The following is a 25,071-nucleotide window of genomic DNA, read 5'->3' as shown; positions in this document are numbered from 1 at the left end:
AGGTACCGGCTTGGACAGACCCCTATGCTTTAACTATTAAAACAAAGTTTCAGTTAGCAAACCATAACTTTAATTCAAAATTGTGATTTCTTTTTTTTTTCCTCATGATTTTTAAAATGACAAAATAAATGTAGCAGACTGTGTTTATAAATGTTAAAAAACATCTGAAGTATTCATCAAAAAATAAATAAATATTTAATCTATATATTTTTATATTAAAATATTCACTTTTAATTCTATATCAAAATAGATAAGTTTAGCTAAAAAAAAATTAGAAAATCTATGTATTCATTGTAATTTTTTTTCACAAAATTTCTTTATAGAAAATCAGATAATGTCAAAGATACTGTAAACATATTATGAGAAAAAAGTACCAGTTAATAACCCTACTGCATCAAATAGACTTCGAAAGAGTTTGAAAGGGAAGAATGACACTACAATAGGAAAAAAAACATCTGAATTCATCAGCCCGTTTTTTTTTTCTTTTTTTCTTTCTGTTTTTGGCATATTACGGTAATTTCTTTTTAATATAAACTCAAGCTTCAGAAATATACACTTTCCACCAATAAAATATGATGTAGATTTTAATTAACGCTTTTTCATTCAAAAGGTAGAATTTTAATTAACATTACTTGTATTATTTTTCGAAAAAAAATTCATGTTTATTAATTACTTTCTACAGCTATGCAAGTCTATATTAAGACAGCATTAAATGTTTACTTTAATCTGTACCTTCAATCTCAAGAATCAAAAGATTTTTAAAAATCTAATTTCAAATGTGTTGGAATTTAACACACACCAAGAAAGTAATTTCGTTAACTAAAATTAATTAATGCAGCAATTTATTTAAATTAAATTTTAATACTAAGAAAAGAAAACAATAAAAGTATCAAAAATTTAAAACACTGTCTTTTAACTTTTAAAATCAATATATATAGATAAAAAAAATTAGTTGATTTAAATCAATGATTTTTTTAAAAAAATCATTTGATTTAAATCATGATTTAAATCGTGATTTAAATCAAGCTGATTTAAATCAACGAACCCTGCTAAAAATACTTGAAGTTCACAGAATTGGAAAAAAAAAACAAATCTAGATTTTATTTATAAGCTATCTAAAGCATTAAAAAGTCACCATTTCTTAACAAATTTCTTATTAGAATAATAACTTCATATATTTGGTCACCTTGGTGGCATCAAATTTTGGGCTGGATGATTTAGATGACAATTTAGGATAACCAATAAGCTATGATTCTAAAACTCTGAATAGATATTTTTGTGAATAAATGGTAACTTAATAGTAATAAGAATGGTAATGGAATAATAAGAGCTACAGAAAGCTTATTAACAAAATCTATTATAATTTCCTCATTTTTTAGATTTTAGGCATTTTTTACTCAAATTTTGACACTCAGTTCAATGTGACAGAAAATATAATATCATAGCTATTAAATATATTGCATAACTCTTAATGATGGAACATAGTTGGCAAGATTTCCACACAACCACTAAAAGATTTAAGTTACTTCAATTTGTTTGGTCCACTCTGCTGCTAATACTTTGCATCGACTTTATAACATAACAAACTGGTCCAGAAATGATTCACTTTCTTGCTCTAAATGATCAAATACATGTCCTTCAAACACATCCTGAAGGACTTTAGAATCAAACTGCTTTTGGCATATGGGGCAAACTCTTTCTTGCACAACCTGAGTAGTATTTGTTTCTTCTCCAAGCACGCAGAAATTTCCACTTCTGCCATTAGAAGTTGGGTGAATTGTGAGATCGTCCTCATAATTCCAAGCAACGGTAGGCTCTCTTATGATATGTAAATCACTGCAAAAAGGTTCAACTACGTGATTATGAGAAACTTTGTGAGGTGACTCCTGACTTTTGATTATAGAAGGTTGATTTATGACTTTGGATTGTGTACACACACCAGTCTCCCGAGTATCTTGGTTTCTTCTTTTAGCCGAGATTGATTCCTTTAGCCCAAAATCTAATGAATGTAATGTTAAATATTGATTAATAATGTACTTGCACACACAAAATTTCATTAACAAAATTTTAAAAATAAAGTAAACAAAAATAATTTTTTTGAAAAAAAATCTAACTTTTTGTTTAAATCAGATTTTTTTTTTGAATTTACCAACCAAAGCATCAGATTAAATGTATAAATACTAATACTAATATTTTTTGAAGAGAATATGTAGCTTAAATACTAAAATTATCAAAATTATTTTCTAGTTAGTACAAACTAATCATTTAATACGTAAAATTTATTCAATTTCATTGAATTTTAAAGACAGAGAGGCAATTTGCCAATTAAATATGTAAGTATGAGTAAACTATTTTAGATTAGAAAACACGACTGAAAAAAATTATTAAAAGTTATTCTGGGTAGAATAAATCTTTCTTCATTACTGATATAAACCAACAACATAGCAGTTTTAAAAAGTACTTGGATTTAAATAAAAGTAAAACTAAGTGGGTATGATTGCAATAAGTTTATTCTAAGTAAATTATTCAACATACTTATCCATTTCATCATCACAAGTGAATTAGCTACTTTTTTTTCTAATTTTTGTATTTATTCTTAGAAAAATTTTTTTTAACTTTCTTCTTTTCTTTGGAGATTTTATTGCCTGTAAAATGTGTAACTACCAGAAAGTTATAATTGAAAGCTTTATAACTTTCTGGTAATACTTTTGGTCTTTTTTTTATTATTATTATTTATTTAGTCATTGAAATATTTTAATTTACTAACACCCCTTTTATGATTTCTTCCTATAAAACCTACATTGCCAATGAAACCAGAGTATAAAAAAAATCACAAAATAAATAATATTTATCAATTATATTATATAAAAAAATATTTTAGATAAAAAGTAATAATTTTTTATAGATAAACACAGTTGATTAAAATCAAATTATTATTTTTTGAATCGAGCAATTTAAATTACGATTCAAATCATGCCAACCTAGGATTAAAGCCAGAAGTTTCAAATGATTGATTTATTTTAAACTCTTTTAAGTTTTATAACAACGCTACTAACCTTTATTATAATCTCTAATTAGCAAATACAGCTTTTTTCGTTGTTCAAGTAGATGATGTTTTAAGGAACTTGCTTCAGATACTAAATTAGATATTGTTTCCTCAAGCTCCTCCTTGCAGTCTGTTTGATCACCCTCTTCATCGTTTTTTGTGTCCTGAACAGAAATGCTTAAATTCATCTCCTGAAGCTCTTTCATTTCTCGCTTCATTTGCTGAAACATTTCCTGGGACACTTGCCTCACCGCTAATTCCTCCTGTTTAGGGTCTGTTACAGAATTACCTGACAACCTAGACAAAGATGGATTCAATAAACTTGACGCAGTTGGAAAAGAGTTATACTTATTTAAACTCTGAGAAAGTCTCTGCATACTGCCCGATTTTGTATCATCTATGAGAACATTTCTGAGCTTTAGATGTTTATTTTCTTCCTTAGCTTGAGTCAGTTGACTTTCTAATTCTTTAGTTTTATCAAGCAATTTAGAAACTGTCTGATCAAGTTCTTTGCCTTTCTGTTGAGCAACATTACACTCTTTTTGCAAACGTAGACTTTCTGTTTTCCACCGTATGACTTCAGATGAAAGCTGAACTTTACAAGCAACTAAAAGGTCAACATCAGCATTTCCTTTATTTTGACTGCTCGTATTCATTAGGTCAGCTTTTTGGCGGCAATTAAAATTGACTTCAGGAACTTGCATGCTAGAAACTTTATCCAAAACTGGCATTAATCGTAAAATAAAACAAAAATGTATTTTTTTAAGTCAAAAGACTAAAACTATAAATAAGTCTTCTTGAGCTTACAATTCACTGAAATATGCCACTGTTTGAAACAGTTTTCATCTTGAAATCTAAATTAAAAAAAATAACACCTTGTAAATTATGTGTAAAAAAGGTAACAATCTAATCTAAATAGAAAAAAAGTAACTAAATTAAGGGTAACGCACTATAAACTTTTTGTAATTTGCTAGTTAAAATTTTTTTTTTAATTAAACAAAGGGTTTGAAGACATCACTCTTAGCAATGTACTGTGCAATTCATTAAATTGGCTTAAGTTTTTATAAATTCCCAATAAAAAGTTTAAACCGATTATAATCCCTAACTTGGAAAAACCATAACCTAATAACAAATTAAGAGCCCTGACTCAAAGTAGTGTCTTAGCAGGGGTATGTTTAAAAGAAATTTGGGTCCGTTAACGGACCCTTCACAAAATATCTTTTCATAAAAACGGACCCTTCACAATAATTTATCTTTTAATCGTACCCTTCCCAAATTTGTTTATCTTCATTATTGTTTTGTTAATGGAATAAACCCTTCCCAGGAAAGAAAGACAGATCTAAATGAATTAAGTTTTGTCTTCGGTAGATGCTTCTTCCCTTATTCGTCCGAAATGAATATTCTGCGTTCAGCAGTATAGGCTAAATACCAAATATTTGTATGTTGCATCTCTAATTTAGTAGCAGCAATTGCTGTTTATTTTTTAAAATTTAATTTTTTTAATTATAATTTTACAGTGTTGAGCATAATCTTGTATGTCTTTACAATTTAAAAACTCTTCGAAAAAGTTTTTTGCAATAACAGGACCCTATTTGCACAAATTCACAAAACAGGACCTTGGTTGAAAGAATGTGACTTAATGTTTATTTTATATTCACAAATTAGGAGTAATTTTTTCACAATTTTACAAAAACGGACCTTTCACAAAATATCTGGGCAGACCCCTGCTTAGTTATAGATATAAACAAATTAAATTTTCCAAACTTCAATCAATTAATTTAAACTATCAGATTGGAATCACTGATTCAAATTTAATTAGTGTCATAATCAGGGTTTGGTTTTTAATATCAAAAATCCAGACCAAATTTCTTTAATGTCATTGGGGACACTATTAAATATGATATCGTACACATTACTTTTATTATATACTGTTATCATTATGATTTATAACATATATCATTTATAACATATATCATTTATAAAAAATACAGCCAAAATTATTAAAACTATTAATTGGTTCTCAGTATTTGTTGGTATTAGTTATATGCCATGGAGCTGAATGTTTGATCATACAAGCAAGGTTTTAGGGGAATTCAGGCAGCCATGAAAACATTTTCGGTCTAAAAAAATTTCCTACAAAATTCTTTAATGTTAAGAACTGTGTCGCTTTGCAAAATGTTTCCTTGTAAAAAAATTTTAATAAATACACAGTTTAATTATAAAATAATTCAAGAACATAATTGATTGATCACTTGTAATTTTATCTCTATGTTTATTAATAAATATTTTCTAAAAGAAATAGCTAAGAATTATCTTACTCTAAATCTTTGGTTTTATGACAGTTGTCAAAAAGGGGTTTTTGACATGACAGATAAAACTGCCAATTGCCAAAAACTTGCCAACCCTGTATAAATATCAAATATAAGTGACAAATTCAAAAATTGTTGTCATTTCAACTTTAGAGATGCCTTTTTTATTTGAAAAAAAATGCATACTTTTTAATTAATATATTTTGTATAAAAGAATTAATTGTGTACTTATACTGTTAGGCTAGGAACTAGTAAGCTATTTCATAGCTACTGTAAATCATAAAAAATAGCATCAATAAATAAAATATTGATACTTATGATACTTATTAAATCATATTTTCATTATTTCAAATGACAGGGGCAAAAGCAAAATTAAAAAAAAGAAATTCTGCACCTTTTAAATTGTACCTCTCATCAGCTAAGCTAAATGACCCTTTCAGACAATTTTATAATATTTCCAGAATAAAAACTGAGAAGTTTCATAGATTTTCTTAATTTACATTGATATTTTTAATGATCATTTAAAAATAATTTTATAAATTATTCATTAATTTAAACATACATTTCCGAATTAGTACCTATTTACGTCAACAAATTCTTAATACCAAGAGATTCCTAACTTACAAAAAAAATTTTAAATGGTTGCGGTGGCTGCGAGTTAAACCCTTCCAGTTGGTTGTTATCTGGGATGTGTCCTTCAGAGGCAAAACTTTTAATTCTCAAAACTTGGCAATTACTTTAACGACAGAAATCCTCCTTTTCATACCTAAGGCTTCAGGTTATTGAACAATAAATTCCATTTAGTAAATTCTTCATTAATTATTTCAAGATCTAGGACTTTCAAAAAATTTTATGATCTCACATTTTTAATTTATTTTGCTTTGAACTAAAAAGAAAAATATATTTACTATAAATTGTAAAAAACCAAATTTTCAATTAGAAATATTTAATGCAGTAACATAGATGACAAGAAAAATAAAAGATAATATTGTATTGTAGGTTTTCAAAAAAAATTTTATGCTTAAATATATTGAAATACACTAAAGCTCAAATTGGGTGTAATCAACAGCTGGCCATGAATTTCCAGAGTTGATTTCAATATTCCCCGACAACTTCTTGCTGAGGTTTAATAAAGCGCTATTTCAGAGAATACGCATTAAAAAAAAAAAAAAGAGCTATATTTTTTTTCTTAAATACTACTATCAAAAATCATAACAATAGCTTATCATTAGAAAAATTTTGTTTACAGTATTTATTGAAAAGAATATATGAAAAGTTTATCTCAGTACTATAAAGATACAATCAGTTTTAAAAGCACAACTTTTGAAAGTAATTTTATTTTATTAACTTAAAAATATAAATAAATATTTACTTGTCAAATTTGCAGAAATTGCCATAAGTTTACAAGACAAGTTACGTCACTTTGATCTATTTCCAGAATGATTGGTGTGTGGCACCTTACTACTCAAAACCTTACTCGTTACTCAGAACATTCTGAAAAAACTAATAAATTGAATAAAATGATAAGTTTATTTCTTCTCTTTTTTATTATAGTAACTATTTAGGCAAATTTAAGTTATATTTATCGCATTTTTAAAGACTGATACAAAAAGTAAGCTACAAGCTAACTACTATAATAACTAATATATTACTCTGTAGACGTCTTCTGCCTTCTATCCTTCGGTCTTTTTGTTTACAATCAAATACTTCGTGTGCATGTGTATCTATGCATAGTTTTTGTTAAATCTTGTCAAATAATAAAAACTTTAGTTTTAAAAAATTATAATTATGCCTAAATCTAAAAGAAATAAGCAAAGTAAGTGGTACTTATTGCCATACTAAAATTATTTGTGTTGTATGTGCACGTGTTATAGCTTCGTTTTCTATGATATGTAGAATCTATAATTGTTGTTTAATATATAGAATCTATAACTGTTGTTTAATATGTATAATCTATAATGAAGGGGAAGATTGTAGATATAGTGTAGACTTAATCGTCAGACATTTCAATAATTGAAAATGAGAATTTTGGCATGAAAATTACAGATTGGGAATTAATCTGTGCAATTTTTACAATAGTATTTATGGAACGTTATTACAAATGAATGTTTGGTTTTTTGTAAGAAATTAATAGAACTAATTAAATCAGTCATTTGTCATACATTCAACTTTTAAGTAAATTCACAGTTCAGCCATAATCTTATCTAGATCACAAAATTTTCTGTTTTATTAGTTCGTGATTCTGGGGATATAATGATCTGTTGCGCCAACTAAAATTGCCAAGGTGCCACATAGTTTTTAATATTGCAACTTTTTTTAAAAAAAAAAACATGTAGATGTTTGCTTGCGGATGGTTACGCTTTATACCCTTCAAGTTGATCCCTTTCTGTGGGGTTTTTTTTTAGTTTCTCTTGGGCCACTGTCTGCAAGTTGCCAAGACTTGGCTATTATTCCGCCACAGATTAGTACGCCCGTGATTCTCACTGAATCAGTCCATCTAAAATACATTGCAGATTAGTTGTCAAATACCTGATCTTTTTATAAAAATTTCTTTGAATCTGATTTCTTACAAAAAATAACTACATCTATTAACGAGTGCTGTTCTTCTCTTAAAATTTAATATTTTAACGTAAAGTATTTGTATTTTCATAGACTGGAGGGGATTTTAAGGATATTTTTCTTATTTTAGTTGAGCTATCTAAAACTAAAAAACATGGATTGGAAGGAAAGAAAAAACTATATGAAGAGGTTTGTATTTTAAAAATAAACTTGAACTTTTTATTTATTTTTCTCATAATAAAATTTAATTTATAATTAGAGTTTTACCTAATTATGCATTCATAATATGTGTTTCCTAAAATGTTAAAAAGATATAAACATATTGTATTTATGTTACAAATGCCATGAAAATTCTTTTTTAATGAATCTTTTACTTTTTAGATTCAATCCTGTCTTGAAACATACACTCATTTATTTATTTTTACTGTTAATGATATGAGAAATTCTAAAATAAAGACTGTTCGAGAGCAATGGAAACATAGTAGGTAAGTATCTAATTTTAAATTTTTATTTCACTTTTTTTGCTTCTTTGAATATGAATGTGTGACTTCTGCAATAACCAAAATCATGAATTTTAAATAACTCTTTTGTTATAAATAAACTTTTAAAAGAAATAGCATACTATAGTTATTTATACTTAAATAAGCTATTAGCATATTGTCACTGAAAAAATCTTCTGACTTGTTGCTATGAAAATAGGTTATTCCATTTTATAACAAGTGTAATTCGAAGCATATATTACATTTGACATAAATGGAGAACAACTTAACTAGAGGACTTACTAAGACTTTATTATTTTTTATTTCTTTTCTTTTTCTTTACGTTCACTATTTATTTCAAGTGACAAAATTTTAATTCCATCCCCCCTGTCAGCAAAGATGATTGTGCTCCGGAAAAATCTGGATTTTTAGCTAACCGCGATCCGGAAATTCAAGGTCCAGAAGCTTCGAGAAATCATCTATCACGTTTATGCTAAAAAATACTTGTATATTCAGGGGTTTGTCCAGGCCGAATTTACTACCTTTTAGCGGTATCTTCACAAATTCAACTTTAAGAAAAACTGTAGTTTCACAAGTTCAACTTTAGGAAAAACTGTAGTTTCGCAAAATACTTTTTCTTATAATTTTATTTTTGTATCCCTTACAAAACGATAAATCTATATTTTTACCTTGTTTTTGTATTGATTTTTTAAAATAATTTTTAATTTTTCACAAATTATGTCTAAATTTTCCCAAAATAGGTATCTTTCAGAAAAACCTTGACAGATTCCTGATATTTTATTTAATTACATCTCTTTCAATTGTAAATATTTTTTCTGGTATAATAATAAAAGTGATAAGAGATACAAGTAAACTTCATAATTATTCATTTAAATAATTAAAAGTACCTAATTATTCATTTAAATTATACTTCATATAATTTATTTAGAATTTCATGTTTAAATATCATATATTAAATTTATAAAGATTTAAATTTTTTTAAATGCGTCCTTAATGATTTCACTCGAGAAATTTTCAAGATTTTTGAGTAGGGCTCACACTCACCCTTGTGTCATAAAATGGATTAACTTGTTCCCGTATCAACCAACAGGAACACAGAAGTTTTCTCTGAGTGTTAAGTTGGGGAAAGGTAATGTTTTAAATCTTGGAAAATCTTTTTACTGTAGAAAAAAGTCTGCATTGTTAAGAGTATAAATTTATTATAAATACTCTTTAATGGTATGAAAAAAGGGGAATATTCCATTATTAAACAGTATAAATCAAGATACTAATTGTAAAAGAAAAAAGAATGGTTAATTTTATGGTGAAAGTTGTAGATTTTTATCAGTACTCTTAAATAAAATGAAAAACTTTTTTGCGAACGCATGATCTTGATTAAAAGACTTTCTGCAAGCAATAAACTCTTGTAACTTGTTTCATCACTTTTGTTACCACCTTACTTTGACTAAATTTCTTTTAAAAAAAGTTTTATTAATTTCAAAAATATGTGACATTTTTTAATTTACATTGACATTTTTTAATTTACATTGACATTTTTTAAATAATTGAAAAAAATACTGGAAATTTGAGCTTAAAAAAAAAAGTATGTAGAAAGCATATATCTATAGAATGTTATCAATATTTCAACAGAAAATATTGATACAAAATTTTATTTATTTTTAAAATTGTGTAAATATAAATCTGAGTGTGATTTATAAATCATTCAAATATGAATCTCAATATTTAATTTAAAATACTGTGAATGCAAATCTCAATGTTTGTTTTTGAAATCACATGGTTACAAATCTCACTGTTTGATTTCAAAATAATTTTAATACAAATTTACATGATTGATTTTTAAATCATGTAAATATTAATTGTTGTAAATAATTTTTAAGCCAATATAATGCTGTATATAACTTTTAAACTGTGTAAATACGAATCATGATGTGTGATCTTAAATCATGTAAATATAATTTTTATAGTGTTTGTGTATGTGGGAAAAACGTGAAAGCAAATATTTTACATTAAATTTTAAAAAGAAAAAGAAATGCAATCGTGTGACAAAAGCTGTTGTGCAAAGCAGGGGGGGGGGATTCTTATTTGTTCATTCAATCTCTAACAGATTAACCTGTGTGTTGGGATAGGGGAATTCAGCCCCTTTTTTTTAATCTTTTAATGAGTAATATTAATAATTTTTCCCAAACATTATCGCACGTTGTTGTATATTATATGTATCTGTTAATCATATAGTTTCATTTATGTTTCACATCGAAGCAGGGTGTAAATGATTTTAATCAAATGATTAAAATCATGATTTAAATCAAATGATTTTTTTAAAAAAATCACTGATTTTAATCAAAAAAAAAAAAAAACAACTTTGTGTATAGTCTTGAACATTTTTTGTATATTTTTCTAAGTTTCAAACATAAACAAGTAAGTAGACTGTTCTATATATTTCTCAGATCTCACTCATATAATTCAACGTTTCTACTTTCAATGTGACTCATTTGCTTTTAAAAACAGTTGGAATGGTGGAAATCAATTGCGCTTCTAAAGAACTGTGTAGGTCAAAAAGAGTTTGATGCAATACAGTTGTTATGTACTGCAAAAGGAACAACTGCAGGGATAGAGAGGATGTTTTCCACTTTTGGACTTGTACATACTAAACTACGGAATCAATTGGGTGTAGAAAAGGCAGCTAAATTAGTCCTTATGTTTAAATCTTTAAATAAAACTAATTAAATGATTGTTTAAATAATTTGATATTGTAGATGTAGAATTAATGATTATCACATATTGTTTGATAAACAATTTCTTTCTTGATTTGTAGTTTGAAATCACTTTGTTATTGTTTATTTCTTATTTCACCTTTTGCTTTTAAATTATTAAGAAAATATTTTGTTGGTAATGGTTAGTAATGTTTATTTCCAATGTATACCATAAGTAACAATAGTAATACAATACAACTTTAAATCTATGGTACACAAAATTGATTATATTCCATAGAATTGAAATTATAAAAAAATCATGATTAAAATCAAAAAAATCCGATTTTTTTGATTTTTTAAAAAAAATCATGATTTTTATACACCCTGCATCGAAGCATTTATTAGAAGTTTCATAAAAAATTACCGCAGTAGTTTTTTTTTTTTTTTTTCATTTTGTTTCTTTTATGTTTATTTGATCACTTTCAAACTTAACTTTTGAACTAGAATCACATCCCTACAATCGAGATCTATTGTTTATTTTATTAATAGTTGATACATTGTTAAATTTTTTTATTTTCAGGTTTTTCATTGGAAAAAACAAAGTTATGGCAAAGGCACTTGGTCTGGGTCCAGAAGATGAATTTAGAATGAATCTTCATAAAGTTGGACAACGTCTCAAAGGAGAAAGGGGTCTTTTGTTTTCCAATCAATCTATTGAAGAAGTTTTAAAGTAAGGAGAAAAGAAATTTAATTCCTTGAGAAACAATGCAAAAATAATAATTTTTGTTTGTAGCTTCATGTAACTTTTGATAAATTGTCCTAAATAGAATTTTTTTAGAAAAAGAATTTCCTACAAAATATTTTTGTATGTTTTGCATTGCTCTGCAACTTGGATGAATTTATAATTGTAGAAAAAGGAATTGGTTTGCTAAAGATATAAAATGCAGCATGTAACATATTTTAAAAACTTGTTGGAAATTATTTTAAATTTTAAAAAAAATGCATTTTTATTTATTAATTACATTCAGTAATGTTCTTCTAAGAAAGAATAATGTAAGTGTAATTATTTTCATTAATTTCGTAACAAATTCATTATTTTGGTAAGTGTAATTATTTTCATTATTCATTAATTTCTTCTGAACCAGTATTTTTTTTTTGGGGGGGGGGGAGATTGGTCTGCTATTAAAGAAATTTTAATAATAATAATAAAAGCTGTATGTCGCTGGCTTCAATTGTGTCAAGAAAACATATTTTCTGAGATTATTTTGTTAAAAGAAAAGAAAGTGTTTTAGTTAAAATTAATCAGCTTTCCCCCCAGATAACTGAAGTATACAAAATTAGTTAATTACTCTGCATGTTTCAATAAGAGAAGAATATGAGTATTTTATATTATATTTCACAGGCTCAGGAGATGAAAGTTGTGTCAAATATTTTGGAAAAGTATTTATTAAATTTTGTTTTTTCTGTAATTGTGTTCACTATTGTAAAATTTGTATTAATGTGCAAATTTTTTTTTCAGATGGTTTCGCTCTTATTCAGAAAGTGATTTTGCTAGATCTGGTAACCGTGCCACAGAAACTGTAGTTTTACAGGAAGGTCCATTAAATCAGTTTCCACATAATTTAGAACCATATTTGAGACAGCTTGGTTTACCAACAACTCTTAAGAAAGGTACAACTGCTCTTAATCGTTTTTTACATTTTAAGTTTCCATTTATAGCATGCATACTATACTCACAACATGTACACTACTAAGTTCTCTCGAATTAATATTTGTAGCATAGATCTGTTTAACAATTGCATAATCAAAAGATGTACGTAACAAATCTTTCAATGTATATTTATGTATCTTAATTTTGGAAAATTGAATTTTTTCTTCCTTTTTCTAAAATAGTGAAAGAAAAGAGTACAGTTTTACAAATTTACTTTCAGTGATTTGTTTCTTTGGAATAAGAAAATTGATTATTGTTTGAATTAAAATAAACGAACTATTTGCGTCTTAGGGTAAAGCAAACTTAGTGTCTACCTAAGTAAATTATAAATATAATTTGGATACTTGGGAATATAATTTACATAGCTGCCAACTCTACTGGATTTTCCAGTAGACTACTGGATTTTTCCAGTTTCTCCTGGTTTATTGGTTTAATAAAAATTCTCCTAGTTTTTGTGCATTTTAGAAAATTCCCTAAAATTGTGAGTAAGTTTCCTACAAAAATCCCTATTGAAATAGAATCTTTAGACAGATTATTATTGCTTGCTTGAATAAATAAATAAGTATTAGTACTTAAATACTAATACGTAGTGAAGCGAGCCTCATTTATAAAAATCAGTTTAGAACCTTTCATTTTGTTCTAAAATGTTCAGTTTATTTTTATTCAAAACTTTTGAAAAAGAAATCTTTTAACTATCTTTGATGAATTAAATGCTGATTACTATTTGAAATTATAAGTAAACATAGTACATAACATTTCAGGTACATTTATTGTCAATCATAAGAGGAAAATTTTGCAGTCTTTCTATTTTGATGACTATAAAAATCCCTAAAATTCCCTATGCATAAAATATTTAGTACAGTATGAAACAATTATCATGAAATTTATATTATTTTGCAAAATCTCCTGGTTTTTTTCTTATCCATGTTGGCAGCTATGAATTTAATGTAATGAAATATATAATGAAGAAAAAAGAAACTTTTATCGCAACCTGTTTGTTGTGATACAAATAATGAGTGAAAAAAATTGCTTATTTTTCTACATAATTGCTAATATGATCAATATTAGTTTTACTTATATTAGATATTTATTACTGTGTGTATAGTACTAGTATTTTATCATACTTGAGTTTTTATTATTTGGTAATAATATAGTTACCTACTTTTAACAGTATATTTTTGATGGAAATTGTTTAGCAAGATATCCAATAATGATATTTAGTTTTACTTGCATTAGATATTTATTGTTATGTGTATAGAGTATACATATTTTATCATACTTAAATTTTTGTTGTTTAGTAATAATAATATAGTTGTTAATCCAATAGTATTAACTCTTTAGCAATTTAGCAGGTTCTGCAGATTATTTTTAAGTTTTCTTTTTACTTTTAAAAGCACACAGGGAAAAGTTGCTAAGATTGTTTTTTTTTAAAAGCACCTCTAGACTTGTTTATAATTTTAAAAAAAATTAAAAAAGATGGATTAAGAAAACACTGCAAAGAAAGGAAAAAGAATTTTTTTTTTCTGTTACTTGATCAAAAGCTTACATGCATAGGGATACATAAAATTTAACTTAAATTTAAATATTTTTTATGTATAATTTTTAAGTGAAACTTGAATTTATTTATTAAAACAAACTCAAAAATTCCTACGACTAAAACATATTAGTGCTTTAAGCTTAAGTTAGCAGCTATGTAATGATATTTTTAATTTTTTTTATTAAATATTAAAGTGAATATGGCAACTGAATATGTAGAACTTATTATATTCAACAAAATATGCCTATATATATTTTTTTTATATATATATATATACATACATACCAGGGTTGGGGTTTTGGACAGGACACGTGGGTTTTACTGTCTTAAACTGGGTAAAACTGTCTTAAAGTGTCCAAAACCTTGAACTTTGGTAAAAAGTAAAAATTCTATAGCTGTAACCATTGTCATACCCTCCAACTGCTACGGAATTTCCGTAGTTTCAGAAATCTTCTTTTCAGACGGTAGCAAAATTAATGTCTTAATATTTAAAAAAAAATTAATTTTAGCGTAACTTGTCCACTATTACTTATAAAAGTGCAGGCCATATGGCTAGATTCTTAAGTTCTGATAAAAGTTTTATGAGAGATCCATTTGCTTTAAAAATTTTTACTTTGGTTCGCTACCACTAGAAAGAATTATTTTCAAAATCCTCATAAGTTGGAGGGTATGCATTGTACACATAATAATTACATGTGTCAATAAATATTTGATATTTTTTATACAATTTACTATAACTTATTAAAAGAAAATAATATAATATAATAAGAAAAGGTTTATAATTTTTGAAGCTCCACAATTCATTGAACAACAAAAGTGAATACCTAATCCTTTAAATATAAATATGATTTTAATACTGATAAATAATATTTTTGCATAAGGATAAATATGGCAATATTAAAAAATAATAATTTTTCTTAATAAAAGTACTAAATTTGTTCAAAAATTAACCTTTTGTTTTTCACAATATTTTTTTTAAAAAATGTTATAATTTCTGCATCACAGGATAATAAAAAAGACATCTATTTTAAAGAAAATTGTTTTTAAATTTAAATATATTAGTTTAAATTGAAAATACTGAAAAATGTATTAACAGTTTTGAAGGGCATAGCATCAGTTTCAGTTACTGACACTGGTGATGTATCACCCCTATGCTAAAAGAATTGAACATGAATGAAATAAAAGTATTCTTGAATGGTACTATAGATAAATAAACCTGTTTATGACGAACCAACCACTTAGTCCCTAATATTTTAACCTGTATGGCAAGGCCAAACTTCAGTTGTGTACTATTGAATGAGAGGACCAATTGAACTTGATTACTGATTAATCTTCCTTTGTTTAAATTGAAGAGTCAAGCAATATTAATAAAACATTATACTTTTAAAAACAAATATTCTCTAGTATATTTAATAATCAATATGTTATTAGTTCTATGTTTATTTTATCTCTTAAATATTGTTCAGATAAAACTGTGACATAATTTGAGTAAAAGGGTTTTGAACAGGACGGTTTAAACCGTGGATTAATCCATTCTGTCCTTAACCTTGCCAATCCTGATACATACACACATAAACTTAATAACCATTCCTCTGAAGTTTGAATTGGCGAAAATTGTTTTAGATTAATTGATTTTTATAACATGAGGCAATGCTCTTTTTATGCTACTCCTGCCAGAGGGTATGACTGGACTGTCATAATAATCTAAAAAAAATATATAATAGTAATAACTGTAATAATTCATAGGATTGATTAAATTCTTTTAGTTACAAAAACTATGTTGAAAAATTTATTTTTAATTGTAAAAATTTTTTATTTATACTTTTTCTGAAAATATTTGTTAGCTTCTTTTTTTATTTTCTAGTGTGATTGATAAAAAAAATTTTGCTAATTATCTATAGTAATACCTATTGTGTAACAAATTAATTTAACAGTAATTTTAAATAAATATGATTTTTTTAATATAATATTAATGCTCAAATTTTAAATTTGGAGTTTAAATAATTCGATAATAATTTAAATAGATTTTAAAGAAGTTTAAATGGTCACACAGATTTTTTTTTTTTTTTTAGAATTTCAAAGATTTATTTATAAATGATGCTGAATGTTTTTTTGCACTCTCTTGATAAGATTTCTGCTTTTGTATTGAAAAATAATTTATCATTATGATGCAATATGTTTGGGTTAACAAAATAAATTTTAATTTAAAATAGAAACCTTTTGATTAGATAATTTTTGTATATTTTTTAGGTGTGATTCATTTGGTCAAGGACCACACAGTTTGCAATGTTGGTGATGTCCTTACTCCAGAGACAGCAAAAATAGTTGTAAGTATTAACATCTAGTAAGACTCAGGGGTGATTGTGGAACTAAATAAAAACTGAAAATAACACCACAGTGCAAAAACTATGACAAAATATCTATTTATATACCATACATGTTTCATATTTGACATAATTTATTTAAGATTAACTTACCTGCCAATGAAGTTTTTCACACCTTCATAATGTATATTTTGAGAAAAAATTAGCTCTTAAGAATAGCTGCATTGGATTTTAAAATAAAAATTGGATGTAAATTTGAATCACTATATTGGATTTTTATATCACGTGAAGGTGAATCTTAATATTAGATTTTAAAACATTTGAATGTGAATCGCAATGTACGATTTTTAAATTGCGTGAATATGGATGGAAACGTGTAACTTTTAAATCAGGGAAATACAAAAATTTTTGTTTGATGTATTGTTTGAATTGTCGCCCGAATATGAATCACGATATTAGGGGATTCTGGGGCATTTTCATGGATTCAAAATGTATTCAAATCCATTAAAACATGGAAATCGGATTGAATTGTCTGTCTGAAAACATCTCATTAACAAGCTTTAGTAGAAGTTTCAAGATTTAATTTTTAGATTGCAGAACTCGGTGAGAATTTGGAAACGTGGAAAGCCAATGGCCTTGAGATACGTAGAATTTTGCGAAATTCATAGGAAAATCCAATGCCATTCCTAGTTTTTAGACTGAAGGAATAATACAAGGGAGAAAAAAACAGAATTTACGAGTTCACCTGGAATGCAATCGCCCCTGAAGACTGATAAATATTATTAAAATTTTTAAAGTGAAGAATGGCATTTTTTCATTGTTTTATTTATAATTGTCTTGAGTTATGTTTGTGACTAAATTTGCAAACTTAAAGCAGCATCTGGTCTGGTTCTGAATTGGTTTATAATAAAATAATCAGAAACATCGTTTTAATTGAAATAAAAACAAAAAGTAATGTTATAAATGTTAATAATAGTTGCCAAACCTTTTTCTTTATTGATGGAGTTAGTTCTTTTTAACTGAAAAAGTTTGATGGAAAGTACTTATGTAATATTTTTATAAATACCTCACCTTTTCGTAATTTATAATATATTCATTGTTATTTTATAACAGCCAACCCAATTCTAGGTTTACGACTACTAATGTTCAACTCGGTAATTTTCCTTGTAAATTTGATCCCAATCCAAAAGACAAAGGAGCTCCTGGGTCAGTACCCCCAGAGGCAGGGCTCGAAAAACCGCCCGTCCTCGGCAGTCAAAAATTCCCCGCGGACAGCAAATTTCTCGAATCCAGCATCCTAGCGGACGGCCATTTTCCCGTTAATGTTCGTGATACATTTTCAATTTTTGTTATCTTACAAGAGTCTAGCGCCTCACTTTTAAAATGACCCTCTAATCTCGAAATACAGCAACATACTGCGCAAGGTGGAATTGATGTTTTCTCTGTCTGGGAGTACTGCAGCGGTTGAAAGGGGCTTTTCAGCAATGAACTTACAAAAAAACACATTACTTACTGGTCTTAAACAAGAAGCGTTAAACGCATTTATGAACATCTACCTAAATGGAAAACCTCTTTCAGATTTCTGTGCAGGAACCTCTGTAAATCATTGGTTTGAATGTGGAACTGGCAAACGTCATATTTGATTCATTTAAAAAACGCAGTACCATCGGATAAATTGACATGATAATTGACAGATAACTTAACCTTTGTTATTTAAATTATTTCATCGAAGAAATAAATTATTTCACATATTCTTTTATTACTATATAATGTAATCCTAGTAACTACTAATTCATTGTGCAATTTATATAAATGTTTGTAATAAATAAGAGAAAATTATATTTTTATTTATTTAGAAGCGACGGGTTAGTTTCAAACGAGGACGGGTACATTGTTGGACAAGCCGTCCTCGGGGAGGGATAAAATTTCTGCATTTTTTCGAGCCGTGCCCAGAGGTATTGATTTGTTATGGGAACATGGTGGACTTTGTGACTCGACAGATTTAACGTGCATCAGTCACCATTTAGTACACGGGTAGTCTTCGGCCGGTGGGGATTGAACTCCCGATCATTTGGGCATAGGTCCAGTGCCCTACAAACCAGGCTATACCTGCCACTATATTCATTGTTAGAAGATATTTTAACTAGATAACTTTGCTCTTTCTTTGTTTTTCACTGCCATTTTACTTAAATATTTTTATAAAGATGGGGATAATTTTGGGTAAATTCTGCATCCTCATTCTGTTGTTCCTTAAATCTGTTGACTAGTATCAAATTAGAATACATATGTAACCTTTATTGTCTTTGTATTCAAGAAAAATAAATGTATTATTAATCTTTTTCTATACATGTATGTTTTTTTAAAAGTCATTATTGTAATTGCATTTATTACAATTGTAATTAACTTATGATCCCATTGGTATTTAACTTTCTAAGTGCAACTCTGAGATTTTGTATAATTTATGTTTTCAAAATTAAATTATTGTGTTTTTCCTTTAGAAACTCCTGGGTTACGAGATGGCCGAATTCTATATCAAAATTGAATGTGTCTGGTCTCAAGATGGATCATTCTCAGATTTGACAACAGGAGAGGAATTAAAAGAAAATATTGATCAGTCCAACTCTGCATCTCTACCAGTACAAACACCAATTGATGTTGCCTCTATGGATGTTGATGAGGTAGTAGAACCTAGTGATGAAATGATTGAGAATATAATAATGAAGAATAGAAGGAGTCGTGCAGAAAATAAACTTAAGCAGTTAGATAATGAAGCTTCTCCTGATGAAAGTTCTGATGGCGAAGAAGTGGCAGAATTTGATGGACTCAAAACAGCAGACAAAGAAGCTTCATTAGAAACCTCAAATGAACTTTCTGCAGATAAAATTGAGAAAGTTATTAATACTAGTACTACTGAAATAATTAGTAGATCCAGCTTTGATAAAGATAAAATTAATGTTGTGGAAGATGTTAAGATCACTAATGATGCTGAAAGTGACGATGAAAATGAAGAAATAGCTGAGTCAATAAAAGATGCTAACGCCCTCACTGATGAAATTGAAAATGAAAGTAGTGAAGAAGAAGATATTCCTGAATTAGTACCTGATGGATCAGTTGCTAGTGATGAAGTCAACACGCATAATATGGACAAAATTAATGAAATTTTCCTACCCAATGGAAGTGATAATTCTTTTAAAAGGTTGTCATTAGATAAGAGTGTTTTGCAAAGTCCCGTATTGCAAGAAAAGCGTCGATATTCTCCAAAAATGACACGCTCCGCAATGAAAGCTAAGAAAGTTGTTTCAAAAATTGATTCCGGAAAAGCTAACGTGAATGATGAATTAAATTCTTTGAAAGAAGAGGTTGGTGAGATGAAACCAGCAAAAGGTCAATCTAAAAAAATGCACAGTACTGGAGAAAGTCCCATAGAGCGCACACTTCGAAATCGATCCATTAAGATTGTAAAAAAATAAAAAATCTGTTTAAATCTTATTTTACTTTTCATTTATGTGTCTGTTTTCTTTAAGTAAATGTATTTGGCTGGTTTGGCACTTTTTTTTTCATTGAAAACGGCCTTAATTAAAATTTTATTAAACAGGGGTCCAAAAGTATAAAACTAAAAATTTGTAAATCCTTTTTAAAAAAACGGCAAATTTAAGCATGATAACTGCACATTTATATGCTAGCAGCTTTACAGCAAATTATAATGCATAAGTATCAAAATAATTTTTTTCAATTAGTTGATGAAAAATTACTAAATCAATTTATTTCGTATGAATAAAATAGTTAGAAATATCATTCATTCTTGTAGGACATAACGTTCATTCTTCTATCTGGAAACAATACAAAGAAAGAGTTTGATGAAATAATGTCACATCATTATAAAAAAAAGTTTGGCTTATATTGTCCCAAGCTATTTAATTTTTTGAAATATTTATTTACCCTAAATGGTTTCTTTGTGAGAAAGCTATTAGATTCAATTGTTATTCATCATTCAAATTTCTTTAATTTACGAAGTTAATTATTGAAAAAATTTGGAATATGAATGAGAAAAAATTTGAACTACTTTTTTTGGATTGTATATTTAAGTACAAATATAATTTCGATAAACTTAACAGATTTTTTTTAGTAACTATTAGACTGTTTTTTTATAATTAAAAAATACCAAAACATATTTTTGCTTGTAATTTGAGCATCAAAAAAAATATAACATACATATAAAACAGCCACTGAGTCAAAGGGATAAAACTAATTACTACAGATTTCTGCAATTTTATTCACACTAGATAAACAATACTTAGAACTTTTCTCTTAATAAATCCGTTTTGCTATTATTTTTAAACCTTACTTTTTGTGGCAGAACATAACTGTCTCAAGAACTATGTACTAGTAAATAAAAGTAGTAAAACTAAAGCTCTTGAAAATTATAAGTATATGGATAACTTTTTCCTTGGATTGCTTATCTCACAATTTATAATGAGCTATTGTTATTTTAGTCTAAACTTTCAATACATTTTATTTAGTAGTTAGGCTTTAAATGTGATTTTGAAAAGCCTCGTGTGTGTGAATTTTATAATCTTTAATCAGTTTTTCCATCAAGATGTGTGACTTTTTAGTTATATATTTTATCACATATTTGCTTCGTTTATAATTAGATAGAAATTTTTTTATAACTGGAAAATAAAAATAATTATTTAGCTGTGTCATTTTATCTCATTCTGTTAGTATGACAGCTTCCATTGCCAAAAACTTTAGACCTTAATTTAACTTTTTATCAGTTGCTAGTGGGAAGGTAATTTTAAAATGTTGCTATTTCTTGTCTACATAATTTTATTGAAGTAAATCTGGCTAGAATACATTTCCCTGCATATGAAGGTTTTTTTTTTTTTCTTTTCAAAATTTTTTAAATGCATTTCCTTTTTTAAGTACAATAAAAGCTACTATGTTTTAGTAGAGTTGTATGTATTTAAATGTTTTATAATATAGAAAAACATTCAGATTTTCAATTCTCATGTGTGTCATCAATCAAAAGATAATTTCGTAGAGAGCAATTCAGAAAAATCGTTATGAATCCCTACTTTAACCCTTTATCGGGCCCTTTATTTCTAGTAAAGGTAAATTAAAGTATTTTTGGAATTGTTTTAAGAACAGTAATTGATATAAAAAATAAAAAAACTCATTTAGTTTATAAACATGGTAACCAATTTTATTCAAACTGGAAACCTAAATTAAAAGTAAGTATACTTACCATGTCCTTCAAAAGGGTTAAAGCCTGCAAGAACATTAAACTTCAGGTATTTGACAGGGAGCTTTTTTATAGTTAAAAAATTAAATTCTTTTAAAGTATACCCTGAATATTTTGACACTTTCGCAAATAATTTGGTGTTCGAAAAGGCCCTATTTATTAAAACGAAATCATTTTTTTAAGGGATGGGGGGAAAAAACTGCTGGTTGATAGAAATATGATTTTCTAGATAGACTGTCTGAAGGTTAAATAACTCTACTCTAATGCTACCATATTAAGATTTACAGTAAACTTATTTATAAAAATAATAGTTTTAGAAAAAGTAGTTTATCCTTATAGCTTATTATTGGCTTAAATGTGATAGATTTTAGAGTTGTGCAAAGTTTTTATGCTGATTATTTAATAAATAGAAATGAAAATGTAGAAAAGCACGTAGAAAATAATCATCATTCGAAAATTATTGAGAGTGAGAAACCATATGTAGAAAAAGAATGCACAATGGCACTCACTGACGACGCATTCGGTTAGTAAGACGCATTGAGGCAGATTCCCTAACATTTGCTCTGTGCATCCTAACCTAAGCCTGCCTTAGAGTTATTTTTAAAAAATTTAATGGAAAAACCTATTATTAATAATAGTTATCTAAGAATATATTTTGTATTAAAATAATGTCTTTTTATTTTTTGTTTCGTTGACTCAGCTTCCCATTGAAACATGGAAAAGTAACAAAAACGCATCTTTCTTACAAATGATACGTAGTTCAGTAAAATTAAGACTTCTTTAAAGAAAATTAATCCGTAAGATTTTTTTTTCTTCATAAATATGTTTGTGCTATTACTGTAATTAATGCCTGAAAACTCCTTTACTCTCCTCTGTACGCTTCTACTTTTTATGAAAGAAATGGGTAATTTGATGGGGAGAATTGAATTTCTTCGAGACTTAGCAAGAGCAAGTGAGGTATATTTACAGAACCATATGCGGAAATAATGCATGTAAACTCCCTTACTCTACTCTATACGCTTCCCCCTTTCATGAAGGAAATGGGATGATTAGATAAGAAGAATGGAATTTCTTCTGGACTAGAAAGGCAAGTGAAGTATATTTACGGAACCATATGCGGAAATAATGCCTGTAAACTCCCTTACTCTACTCCTTTACGCTTCCCCCTTTTATAAAGGAAGTGGAAAAAACTGAAGTGAGATATAATATCAGGTGTAATTTTTACATTTGATTCAACGAGACTTTTCCCGTGACGATCGTACCAATAGCTTAGAAGCTGTAAGCATATTGAATAAAAAAAAGTATAATTTTGTACTTGCACTTATTTACGCATCTCACATTGCTATACAGGCAATTGAGTTATTGTTTCCTATGCGTTTTTTTCGCATTTATTCAAATGAATTCAAAAAGAATCAAAGGAGCTTGTATTTCAAAAGCTGAAATGGATTATTTTTTTTTGTATAAAAAGTTCTATTTTTGAATAGCATTAAGAAGAAAACCTTTATTATAACTTCAAAATTATTGCTCATATAAACTCGAATTTTACAGCGCCCTATTCAGTATTTAAAAAAAAAGTCATCGGAATAATACCTCTCAGGTTCAGATAGATAAAGTGAAAAGAGCGTTAAGTTATGTCAAAAGTATAGTACTTTTTTTTACATAAAAACATTTTCAAATTTTGAACTATTCATTTCATTGGCTAGTGTACAGTCTCATTCGATTCAACATTAAAACATATAAAAGAAACAATGTTTCGCTTGTTTAGATAATAATATAAGTTGTGTAAATAGGTACAGTGAGCAAAAAAGAAAAGAACCGCCTTGAATAACTTTTAATCAAATGATCGGATCTTCACGCTTTTGGACTCAAATTTAAAGATTCAAGGAGATCACCTCAAAGATGTCAATTAATTAGTGCAAACAATATTTTAAATTACGAAATCTGACGCAAAAACGTACTTCTCTGAATAAATATGCATTTCCCCCCCAACGGATTCGGATTTTTGATCCTCAAAATTTTGGGGGTAGCCGCAATCGGGAAAATATAGTTACAATAGTTTGATCAGGAGAGCGGCCCGAAGTTTGAACCCCTTTATGTTAATTCTACTTCTTGCGTATTTCACCATATCTCGAGAACCTTTTAAGCGAATAGAAAAAAAAATTGAGCAAAATTATAGAAATTGTTTAATTTAGAATAATTGCTTGCTAAATATAACTTTTAGTAAATATTTATTATTTTCAAATGTTTTTTTCATTAACAGTCAAAACAATTTTGGACCTTAAGGGTTTACAACTTTTTGCATCATTTTTAAGAATGCAATTTTAAATGGCAAAATAGAAAATTTTACCGAAAATGGTTGAATGATTTTTGAGAAATGAAATTTTAAAAGTATGACTTTCTTGAAATTCAGTTTCTCAGGAACAATTCGACCGATTTCGTTAAAATTTTGATTTCCAAGCTTCAGATCAGTTAGGGTGCATGGTGCAGAGGCCAAATTATTACTGCCACCATCAGCCCTTCAATCTGAGGATTACGTTGATTGTGAGTATGTTCAGGGCAGTTGCAGGCAGTGTGAGTCATTTAGTAGGAATGGATCCTCGCGTCCATATTTCTCTTTCATACAACGCTAAGACACGGTTCCCAGCAGATCTCCGAAGTCAAGCATCACTGGCTACGTTCAGTGTGCGGGTGGGTGACCACTTGGATCAGTCTGTGGAGGGACCGAGGACGTGCGGTATTGGTCCTCGTTAAACTGATATATCGTAAAGTCCTCGACTTCGCTTGCAGGTCATCGGGATACCGAAGCGGGGGTGCCACCCCTCTGCAGAGGATCAAAATTGTGATGGCATGTCTTCAGATCATCCTCAAGGGTGTTTCTCAGACCGTCGCCAATAGCCCATCGTGCAGCTCTAGTGCGGCGTAAATTATCCACAACAATAACAACTTTCATACAACGCAATTTTTTTTAACTGCCTTGTACTATCAACCGATTTTCCATTGTCTTAAATGTGTTGTTGTTGTTAATTTACGTCGCACTATAGCTGCACAATGGGCTATTGGCGACGGTCTGGGAAACATCCATGAGGATGATGCGAAGACATGCCATTACAATTTTGATCTTCTGCAGAGGGAATGAAGCCCCCGCTTCGGTAG

General features: G+C 27.9%; 2 protein-coding genes across 2 annotated transcripts; one reads left to right on the top strand and one right to left on the bottom strand.

Annotated features, from left to right (window-relative positions):
• Positions 1-1,177: 1,177 nt before the first annotated feature.
• LOC107448918 (uncharacterized) lies at positions 1,178-6,861 on the bottom strand. The gene is made up of 3 exons (XM_016064288.4): positions 6,728-6,861; positions 3,057-3,900; positions 1,178-1,999 (listed from the first exon to the last, which is right to left on the bottom strand). Exons 2-3 carry the CDS (start codon positions 3,775-3,777, stop codon positions 1,572-1,574), a joined length of 1,149 nt encoding a protein of 382 aa, XP_015919774.3. The 5' UTR covers positions 3,778-3,900; positions 6,728-6,861; the 3' UTR covers positions 1,178-1,571.
• A 115-nt stretch (positions 6,862-6,976) lies between these two features.
• On the top strand, positions 6,977-20,165 carry RpLP0-like (ribosomal protein LP0-like). The gene is made up of 7 exons (XM_043046687.3): positions 6,977-7,171; positions 8,045-8,103; positions 8,296-8,399; positions 11,685-11,834; positions 12,624-12,775; positions 16,603-16,679; positions 19,175-20,165. Exons 1-7 carry the CDS (start codon positions 7,144-7,146, stop codon positions 20,144-20,146), a joined length of 1,542 nt encoding a protein of 513 aa, XP_042902621.2. The 5' UTR covers positions 6,977-7,143; the 3' UTR covers positions 20,147-20,165.
• Positions 20,166-25,071: the final 4,906 nt, after the last annotated feature.

This window comes from Parasteatoda tepidariorum, chromosome 4, assembly GCF_982258835.1.
Source record: "Parasteatoda tepidariorum strain Cologne lab strain chromosome 4, Ptep-v5.0, whole genome shotgun sequence".
NCBI classification, from domain to species: domain Eukaryota; kingdom Metazoa; phylum Arthropoda; class Arachnida; order Araneae; family Theridiidae; genus Parasteatoda; species Parasteatoda tepidariorum.
Note: the sequence above shows the minus strand (reverse complement) of the source record. Positions and strands in the feature narration are given on the sequence as shown.